The sequence below is a fragment of the Carassius auratus genome, chromosome 27 (genome assembly GCF_003368295.1).
Source record: "Carassius auratus strain Wakin chromosome 27, ASM336829v1, whole genome shotgun sequence".
In the NCBI taxonomy this organism is placed as follows: Eukaryota; Metazoa; Chordata; class Actinopteri; order Cypriniformes; family Cyprinidae; genus Carassius; species Carassius auratus.
Window position 1 is genome coordinate 7,295,588 of NC_039269.1, and position 11,116 is coordinate 7,306,703.

Here is an 11,116-nt window from a genome sequence, read left to right on the forward strand (position 1 = left end):
GCTTATTTCACTCGTACACAGCAATACATGGTAGACAAGACATGTATTGTATTGTAACTGCATTCAAAAGTTCAGTAGCACTTAATACAATACAGAACGTGTCAAAGCAGCTTCACAGAGATAAACCGGAAAACTCATGTAAACTCATTATTTCAATATTTAATTATATAATCTCAGAGCAGCTTAGTTCACATTAAATGCATAAAACACTGCTTGCGCTGCGAGTTTAATATGTAATGCAACATGCATGAGGTGCACTTTATTTACACATTTACAATATTTGAAAATAAACATATTAATAAAAATAATAAAGTATTAGTATTGTAACTTGCAGTGTAAAAAAATTATAATTGTTAAATAAATTATTTTTTTGTAATTTACAATAGTAATATATTTCTGTAATAATTTCTAATAGTGCTGCCAAATAATTAATCAAGATTAATTGCATCCAAAAAAGTTTGTTTACATAATATATGTGTGTAATTTGTATATTTATTATGTATATATAAAAGCACACACATAGCTCATATATTTTGAAAATATTTACATTTATATATTTATATCCATAATATTTTTATTTTATATATATATATATATATATATATATATATATATATATATATATATATATATACACACAGTTATGAACAAAAATTTTTATTTTGGATGCGATTAATTGTTTGACAGCACTAGTATCTAATAATAAAAGTTAAATATAATAATATATTTAAAACTAAAATTATTATTATTATTATTACATTTGATTGGGGTCCAACTACAATGTCAAAATAAATCACTTTAAAAAAAAATTGGAATGTGTTGTTGAATCATTTAAATATTCATTTTAATCTCAGGAGAGACTAAATGTAAATGTAAATGTAAATGTTTCACATCTAAAGGGGTTCAGCCAGCCAAGAAAACGTGCTTTAGAAGATAGTTTCCTAAGACAGTTGGAAGCAACAGCTTACTAGGTCTTGAAACAAAGCCATCATCTCCTCTTCTCCACCCCAGATGCAGAAAGACTCAGAAGGAGGCGCAGCACATGTCTTCTCCCCTCAGGAGAGCCCCTGTAAGGCACCGAGATCTCCACGCTCCCCCTGCACAGTCACACACACACGCTCACACTCTGACTCGGAGGCCACGCTGGAGGAGAAGGGGGCGATGGGCAGACCCAGACCCTTTGAGGGACACCGGCCCCCAGAGAGCCTGTTCCTGGATGCCCTTTCTCTGGATCCTCTGAGCGAAGCCGAGGTGCCTCCTCCATCACGTCTGGAGAGCGAAAAGAGGTTCCCTCACCTGAAGGAAGTAAGAGACCGAGTAAGACATCAGTACACACTAAGCGATAGGGCACGTTGTTTTTATCAGGTTTTTGTTTTTATCTTGAGGTCCACTCATAATATCAGTCAATTTTTATTTTGTATTTTTTTTGCAACCAATTTTTTTTTCATGGTTATTATCCTCTCTCTGACCCGTAATATTAAATATGCTGTTTTTACTCCTGTAAATGAGTTCTGTATGTATATGACCTCTATTACGATTGGCTAACATCTTTGCATATGAAATGAGAAATAATTATTATGTACCCAATTTCAAAACAATCTGCACTCAATGTACCACATAAATTTTCAAAGCAAGTTAACATTTTGTGGCTTGTATGTTTTAACTGTGTTATTGTTTCAGGCACTGAATGAGATTTCTGAGAGTATGGATCCTGCCATGTATCCTGAGGAAGAGAAGAGCAGTGGCAGTCTACTCAGGTATTTTTGTTTACAAGTATGTGTGTGTTTATGAGTATGTGTGTTCTAGTCAATGCAAGTTCTGCTCTTCTCTCAGGAACCTAAAAGTGATCTGTAGAATAGCAAAGCTTGACAAAACAAAAACAGCTACATGCATGAACTAAATAATCGTATATTTCAATGCTGAAAGATGTATAATATGATTAAGGTTAGTTTGTCATAATTATAAGCAGAATGATGTTTACCAAGATTGACGAGACCACAGTTTACTTCTAAAGGGGTTAGGCGTAAGATTTGTCAGTGTATAGTGATCCTGGCCTCAGAAAATATTGCTAATTTGCTTATTTTAAACATTGCTTGAATATGAAACCTGAGGCCTTTAGTTGCTGGTTTTGGTATCTGACGGTGAACTCGGTTATTGACTGCATGTCCATTTTAAAGGTCTCAACATTGTTTCAGTTATTGTTCAGTTACTAATAAGCTTCAGTGTCTTTTCCCTGCCGTCTCTCCTTGTACGGATCAATCAATTTCACTTTGCCCTTGTTTGAGCCCAGGCTAACAACAATGTTTAGACTGTGCTGTGGTTGCCATTTCAGCAGCAACTCTGGAGAAATGTGAATGGAAAGGAAAAGTTTAATCTGGATAGGCCAGAGATTAAATGTGCCAGCAACAAAGGATAGATAACTTCATCAGTACACGTGTATTGGTCTAATAAAGATACTTATCCTTTGGGGCTGACACATTAAATGCCTACCTATAGAATGCTTTAAAGTATCATTGGCGTGCTCCTGATGGAGCCATTCCTATGTTCCTAGGGTACTATGTTCCAAAGTTCCTATTCCCAGGCTTCCATGTTCATTGGGTTCTATGTTTTCCAGTTTCCGTGTTCTTAGGAATCTATGTTCTCCAGTTCCTAGTGTCCCATGTTCCTAGGGTCCTAAGCAACAGTTCCCAAGATCCGCTGTTCCCAAGCTCCCATATTCCTAGGTTTCTATGTCTCCCAGTTTCCAGGACACCTTGTTCCCAAGGTTCAATGTTCCCCACGTCTTAGGGTCCAGTGATCATATGGTTATTTGTCCCCAATTCCCAAAATCCCCTGTGTCTTAGTTTCTATGTTCCACAGTTTCAGGCTTCCTTGTTCCTATAGTTCAACGTTTGCCCATTTCCATTGTGTTCTCCATGTTTTAATGGATCTATGTTTCCCAGCTCCTAGTTCCCCATTTTCCTAGGGTCCTATGTCCTCAGTTCCCAAGGTTCCGTATTCCCAGGCTCCCATGTTCCTAGAGTTCCATTTTCCCCTGTTCCCAGGATCCTTTTTCCCAAGGTTCTAAAATTCCGAGTTCTTAGGGTGTCATGTTCTGAACAAGTCAAGAGCAGTGTTGGTTACAGTGTTTTTTAACACCAATGTAACTTTTAATTCATTTTTGCCCCTGCAGGGCGAAGTCGGTTTGCTCCATGAGTGACTTCCAGCGTTTGATGGACAGCTCCCCCTTCCTACCTGATAAGAGCCAGCCTGGCGAGCACGGACGGGATGATGTGACTCCTCCCCTTTCACCAGATGACCTCAAATACATTGAGGAGTTCAATAGTAAGGGTTGGGATCTGCCGACCAGCTCCCTAGCTGCTTGCCCCATTCCTGGCCCAGTAATCCCCGCTCCAGTGATGGAGGCATGGGCAGAAAGAGCAGAATACCGAAGGGCAGAGTCTACTTCAGAAGCATTCCAGCCAGCCTCCTGGTACCTCACCACCAGCGCTACCTTGACCACCAACACCATGAGTAGCCCTGAGTACTGCCAAATGCTTCCACTCAGGGCGGCCCAGGAGGGTGAACAGTTTGGGGTGCATGTTCTCCACAGTCCCATTCGAGGGGAGCGGTCTGCTCCAGGCCCCCCTGAGCAGGAATACATGTTCTCCAAAGTGACCAAAGTAAAGGGAGGGGAGGTAGTAGGAGGTGCCGAGGAGGTGTTTGGAGGAAGGTGGCCTTGTGAGCTTAGGAGTCATTTGGAGGCAGGACTTAGGCCTGGAGAACATCCATCGATTTGCGCTGCGGTCGGGTATACCTCATCATTAGAGCTGGAGCTGTCACGGAATCTGAGCGACGACATGAAGGAAAAGGCGTTTTCTGCCCGGCATGCCATCCGATCAACTTCTGCATCCGGATCCAGTCCTCCAGAAAGGCAGCTACAGGACATGGCATGCCAGACGAATGGTTTAACCACACGGGGAACACAGACAACCCAGACCATCAGTGTGGGATTGCAAACAGAGGCTCTTCGCACCCTCACAAGCAGCCCTCACCGCTGTCTGACACCCAAAGGAGGCTCCACGCCCATCTCATCTCCGTCTCGTAGCCTGAGAAAGATGCAGTACTCTCCAGTAGTACAAGCCAAGTTTGAACGCCCATGCTGTTCGCCGAAATACGGTTCACCCAAGCTCCAAAGGAAACCCTCTAATTCTGGCAAATCAGAACAACCTGCAAGTCAAGTACGTGCTCCCACCCCAACAACCACTGCCCAGCAGCAAAAAGGGAACAACGAATCGGCTTGGGCCCGTTCCACTACGACCAGAGACAGTCCCGTTCACACCACCATCAACGATGGCCTCTCCAGCCTCTTCAACATCATCGACCACACACCCATTGCTTACGACCCCTTGCAGAAATTCAACAAGTCCCCAAGCCGCTCTCGTCCCACTGAAGCAGGGCCTCAAGGGCCAGCAGACCCCAAATCTCCCAGTGCTTGTGCTGCACAGGGGCCTTTGAGGAACTCTCGGGGCCGGTCCCCAAGCCCTGTGCAGCTGATTGTAGAGACGCAAGGTGAGAAAACTCCAGAGGTGATTAGCATCAGACAGGACCTGTCCGCTCCTCCGGGCTACACGCTAGCTGAGAACGCAGCAAGAATCCTGAATAAGAAACTTCTGGAGCAGAGCTTCAGAGAGGAAAGGAAGCTTTCCACTTCACCCGCAGCTGCTCCGAACAAAACCGGAGACACAGAGAAACCAGAATGTCTTGAGGTAACTGAGAGGTTTATTTCATTCTACCTAAAGGAAGATTTTTCAATTAGTCAGCTTGAAAAAATTACCTTAATAGTTGTTCCTGGTCTTATTGTGCATTTGCACGTTTGTCTTTGTAATTGGCTATCAACAACCAATTAACTTTTGGTTTAGGACTTTATTATCTTGGCAAATCTGAGCACGGTCTGAGATATTGTTAAGAGATCTACTGAAATGCTGTAGGAGAAACTAACGATTTCTGGGGTCTTTTTCTAACAGGAGACCTAAGCAAATTCATTCGGTCGAATCTCATTGCTGTCTAGTAGACACAAATGAAATATTGAGAACTCATTTGTGATTTTGTTATTTCCTTCAGGTACATGCACACTTAGTTTGTCTCATTTTTAGTGTACGTTACAGAATAAATTTGGTTGCTTGTTAAATGTTTTGGTACTTGAACGATGCAGTTTCAAGGTACAAGATTATGTTATAATAAAGTATCAAAAAGTCTCATTCCCAGCTGCCAAATGCCACCTGCGTGCAAGTCTTATACGTCTGAGCTGCATGCTTTAGCGCGCTACTTTGTTGCAATGCTAACAGTAGTATAATCACTTGCTGCTTGTTCTTTTTTATTTTGCAGTGGAACTAGCTTACATAACTACTTTGGATGCAGGATGTTCTTATTCACCCATAATAAAGTTATTATGGTTCCAACCTCGATCCATTTGGAAGATTAATCCCTCACATGCAAGCACGAGACATTTGTCAATAGACAGAGCAGCATTTACTGCAGGAGCAGCATCATTGCACAATCCCTTAATGCAATGTTTCTGGTCAAAGACATATTTACAAAGATTTTAACATCAGTACAGGCAGATAGTTCTTTGTGAGCAGTGTGTGCATCTGGGATTAGTCTTTTAAATGTAGTGGATATTATTAGGCACGAATGCATACAATACAGCTGATAAAAGGAATGAATCCACTAAACCAGTTTAGCACAGTGATTCAAGTTAGTATACATTTTATAATGGAAATTAGATGTTTTTGTCCATTTCTAATTGATTATTTCTGTTGTTTGGAAATTTAAAAATGTGTGTGTATCAGTATGTATCAATGTCAACGAATTTCACAAAAACATGTAGTGGTCACATTTCACCCCATAATAATAATAATAATAATAATAATAATAATAATAATAATAATAATAATAAAGGTATTTTTCCATACCTTTTTAGAACAAATATTCCTTTACATTAAGAAATCTGCAGAATTAATAATTATTTATTTGTGCAGTAATAATTATATTATATTATATTATATTATATTATATTATATTATATTATATTATATTATATTATATTATATTATATTATATTATATTGCAATATTTTAATGATAATTGGGCAACATTTAGTGTCCCAAATTCCCCAATTATTTATTTATTTATTTATTTTTTTTGGGGGGGTGGGTGAAATATGGCCTGGACCAGTTTTGAGATTCACCAGAATTGTGTATTGTGCTGTAACATTTATATTTAATGGACAGTGAGCTGCTTTTACAGGTTTCACCGTAGATGCCCTGCGACCCAGCCAGACTTGCCAGATCCCCGCTGTAGCTCTAACCTGAGTCTGCTGTAGCTGTTATTTTGACCAGTGTGTTTACTCCTGTTTTTCTGGGTTGTCTCCAGAACCATACTGTCTTACTAACTGCACCCTGGGGACTGTAACGCAGCTCGCGCTCGCCGTGCAGTAAGTTCCACCGATCCTACTTGACCTTTGACCTCACAGTGACCTCACTTGTGTTCCGTCTCACTGATTTTAATGGACTTCTCTCACCGCATGCCACACAGTTTCTAGACACTGTATCACTGCTAGGCATTATGGGAAATATTGTATGTGCTTTGTTGTGGTCACACTTTTTTTGTCCTCATGTAGGTGTAAGCATGCCCATCGTCTGATATTAATGACATCAACAATAACCAGTCATCCAAAAAGCTATCAGAGTTTTTATTGGACTGAAATTATTCACATGGCGTAGCATTTCATTTCATATGTAAAAACACAACAAACTTTGGCTGATATATAATGGCTCAAATGTATTTGTTTATTGGTTTTAAATAATACATGCAAAAGTGCAGCGTCTCCCAAATAGACATTTTAAAAAAGTGTTTAAAAATAAAAACAATAAGTATTTGGACATTTTTTTTTAATGACTTAAAGTGATAGGATACCCAAAATTAGAAATTCTATAATCATTTACTCTATTAATTTTTTTCTTTTCTGGCATTTAATTTAATTAAAATTAATATTAATTTAAATTTCTTTTTTCTGCTAAACAAAAAAGAAGATATGTTGAAGAAAGTTGGTAACCAAATAGTTGACGGTAGCCATTGACATCCATAGTATTTTTTTTCCATACAATGGAAGTCAATGGCTACCGTCAGCTTTTTGGCTACCAGCATTCTTCAAAAGATCTTCTTTTTTGTTCAACAGAAGAAAGAAACTGATAGAGTTTTGGAACAATGTGATTGTGAGTAAATGACTTAATTTTGAGGTTTTTTAAGATTTTTTAGTTTTAAGGTGTACTGTCCCTTTAAGTGTACGAATACCTTTGGAGTCATTGTTTATCAAACTCAAAAGTGGCTTTTTGGATGGTTTAACCATTTTAACTATTAACATATAATCACTTTTTTATGTTTTATAGGTCCTTTGGCTGCCACATGTTTGTGTGTTTGTAATTTTTCTTAACCTCACAGCCCAACTGGTGGAAGCTCTACAGCGTAACATCACTGTACTGTAATGTTTGCTGTCTGGTGTTAACAGGACGTGAGCGCCACTCAGTATTACTGCATGCTAGCAGTGACAGTGGTGTGTTGGGGTCGTTTGGGGTTCATTGGCTGGTGTTGGTGTTGGCTGTGCCTTTGCTACAGTGTTTAACATCTGCTGCTAATACTGGGTCTCATTTCTTAACATCTAACAACAAATTTGCGCTTGTTCAAAGCTTGTAGTTATAACTGTAGTGTTTTTCAGGCTCATTGTTATAGATTTGTGATGAGTTTCATGCAATGGTATTTTAGTATTATTTATCTGCAATATCATAGTATTTATTAATATTTTGAATTAGCAATTTTTTTATTTCAGTCATTTTGCTTTTGCTTTTCTAATTTTTATCAGTTGAATGCATTTTTGTTATTTAAGTTTTTGATATTGATATTTTATTTTATTTAAGCTTTATTTCAGTTATCATTAGTTTTGGTTAACAGTAACAAGACTGGTTTCATGTTCGATATGATTTGAACAAATCAAAAACATTCAGGTTTTTTTTGTTTGTTTTGTTTTTTGGGCCTCTGTTGAACGGCAGGACTCCATTTAAATTCACTTTGTATCTGCTTCAAAGTCTCGCTCAAAAAAAAAAAACATAGATTCAAGTAGACGTAGTAAATCCCTGTTTCTGAATTATTCAAGCTCACAAAATATCCACCTCTCAAGCTGGAATCTCATTCATTTTTAATCTTGCTCAGCACAATTGTTTAGAATAAATCAAGCTGAAATCACATTTTTCCTTGAAAGCAAAAGTTCTGCTGAATAAAAAACTGAATGTTATTCTTTACTGTTGGCCACAGACAGTATGAAATGTGTGTTTATCCATTTTCGTTAAAAGTTTAAACCGTAAAAGCACTAATGCTTGCAGACCAGAGTTATTTTAGTATTATGTCTTATAATTTATATATATATATATATATATATATATATATATATATATATATATATATATATATATATATATATATATTTTTTTTTTTTTTTTACTTTTAATAATTGACTTATTTTTATATTTTCATTTTCATTTGTTTTAGTAATTTTATTGTGTTCTTTTGCTATTTTGATTAGTTTTAGTTTTTATTATTTCTGTTTAGCTCTAATTTATTGAATTTTTTTGGTAATTTTAGTACTTTAGTACTTTTTAAAGCTTTCGGTTAACAAAAAAAAAAAAAGCAGTCATTGTTTTTTTTTATTTAGCTTTGATTTATTTTTATTTTAGCTTTAGTCATTTTAAGTCTTAGTCATTTTTATACTTCAGCCTAAACTTATTGCAGTTAGTTACCAAGGCAAAATTTCTTTTTTCATTTAAAATTTTTAATCCAAAATTGTATTTCAATTAACAAAAACAATTGACAATTCAGCTGACAATTACAACACTGTTGCAGACTTACCACCGACTTACCACCGATAAACTTAGTTTGAAAGTTTATTTTTTGTTTCTTGATGCAGGACTTGCCTCGTTCGCCAGTGGCTCCGCCTCTGGACTCCTGCTTCCTGCGTCCGGCTCGTCCTGCCAACCGCCGTCCTCCGTCCCGCTGGGCCGCCCACTCGCCCTCATCCTCGCCCAAATGCAAAGGCCGAAGGAAGAAGTTCCGCTTCCCCTCACCCGCCAGACTGGTTCAGACCATCCCAGAGACAGAGGAGCCCGGTCAGGAGATTTTCCTTTAACCAGCCTAGACTACATCCTTCTGTCACCTCAATCAAGCTTTAGAACAGTAGTTTAGAATTTCACTTCTCAAATGCCCAAAAAAGGGAAATATGGCGATAAATCAGGATTGTATTTAATGCTTTCACTCTTCATTTACCATCCTGTTCTTGACCACATGTACGCACACCGCCGGAGCGACGGAACCATCGAGAACCTTTCTAAAAACCATTTAACTGCCCTGCCACTAGAGGGCAGAGTTCTGTGAGCACCAGCTGAACTGATCCAATCGGAAACAGTTCTAGAAATTCCGTTTCGGAATTATCAAGGACCTGGAATGTACTGACGCAAAACACCGCAAAGTGTTCCATCAGAGGTGCCTACACACGCGTGACCTCGCGACGGTCCCGTACTCGTGTGTGTCCGTGTACATGTATGCAATACATACCACTCGATATGTGTTGGTCATGAAGCCACAAACTTCTTTTCAGATGTTCTGAAAACTCGAACTGGATAGTAATAACGTTTGTCGGAACAGCAGAGAAGTTTACATGTGTTGATTTAAAAGTTTAGCATTTGTTAAATTATGTTAAGCGTCAATGGTTTATAAAACTATTTTCTTAATTTCCGCGTTCATCCAGTTTCGTTGGAAACCTTAGATGCTTGAATTAAAAAGACTCAGTTGTATTTGTAAAGAGAATTAGATCAAAGGAGAAAACACACACACACACACACTCTCTAGTTTGACAGAGACGAATGATATATGATGTCAATCATAATGTATTTTAAAACCCAATGTAAAGCTGAATGTTCACGATGAAAGGACAGTATATTGACACTGATTATCCTTATGCACATTTCCCAAGTCACAAAATCCTGAAGGAACATGTGCAGGATTCCAGTTGGAAGTTATGTTGTAATTTGAAGCCAATTGTAAAGGAGTTTATGCATAAATCAAGATGAAAATAAAACTCAACATGTTTCCCTCAGATCTGAGATTTAAATGTATCGATATTTAATAAGCCATCCATTGAGGCAGTCTATGATTGGTTGGTTGTTGCTTAGCAACTCATTGTAACATTCTAGCACTGCATTGTTTTATAGGCAGCAAATTGCGGGATTAATGTTTAAAAGTGATACAAACCTAAAATTAAAAGTAATAGTTAATGTAAGTCAACCTTAAAGTAATAGTTGACCCCAAAATGAACATTTGCTGAAAATGTACTCACCGTCTGGCCATGCAAGATGTAGATGAGTTTGTTTCTTCATCTGAACAGATTTGGAGCCATCACTTTCTCACCAATGGATCCTCTGCAGTGAATGGGTGCCGTCAGAATGAGATTCCAAACCACTCCAATCCATCAGTTAACAATGTGTGAAATAATCCATCCATCAAGGCATTTTAAACCATTGGGTAAAAAATAAGTGAGAAAAGTATTTTTTTACAGCCAAAACAGTCCAAAACAAATATGTTGCTGGGTTTTGATGTGAGAGGACAACAGGGGTTGAGGACGTGTTGTTAAATATTATGCACAAATATTTTGCTTTTTATAAACACACTTCACAAGACATTAACTGATGGACTGGAGTGGTGTGTATTACTTGTGCATTATTGCAATTGTTTTTATCAGCTGTTTGGACTCTCATTCTGACGGCACCCATTCACTGCAGAGGATCCACTGGTGAGCAAGTAATGCAGTGCTACATTTCTCCAAATCTGATGAAGAAACAAACTCCTCTACATCTTGGATGACGTGAGGGCGAGTAAACTTTAAGCAAATTAGCATTTTTGGACGAACTATTTCTTTTGAAATGGATAGGATAGTATTCAATAGTTAAGGATTGGTTACAAATTATGACCCCTGTTCCATTAGGAATCCAGTGCACGTTTCTTCTGGGTTTGTAGACTAGGGTTTGGACAG

The 11,116-nt window shown here is 38.0% G+C and overlaps 1 protein-coding gene across 6 annotated transcripts in view; it reads left to right on the forward strand.

Moving 5' to 3' along the window:
- The window catches only part of mtcl1 (microtubule crosslinking factor 1), a 48,739-nt gene that overhangs the window by 37,238 nt on the left and 385 nt on the right, over positions 1-11,116 (forward strand). For 4 of the 6 annotated variants that reach the window (XM_026205538.1, XM_026205541.1, XM_026205539.1 and 1 more), the window contains 4 exons: positions 1,012-1,317; positions 1,681-1,757; positions 3,173-4,748; positions 8,999-11,116. The exon at positions 8,999-11,116 is cut by the window's right edge and continues 385 nt beyond it. In XM_026205538.1, coding sequence (XP_026061323.1) covers positions 1,012-1,317; positions 1,681-1,757; positions 3,173-4,748; positions 8,999-9,217 — 2,178 coding nt within the window. In that variant the 3' untranslated portion in view covers positions 9,218-11,116. Of the gene's footprint in view, positions 1-1,011; positions 1,318-1,680; positions 1,758-3,172; positions 4,749-6,414; positions 6,476-8,998 lie in introns of all 6 variants that reach the window. The other 2 variants (XM_026205544.1, XM_026205540.1) reach the window with 2 other exon arrangements.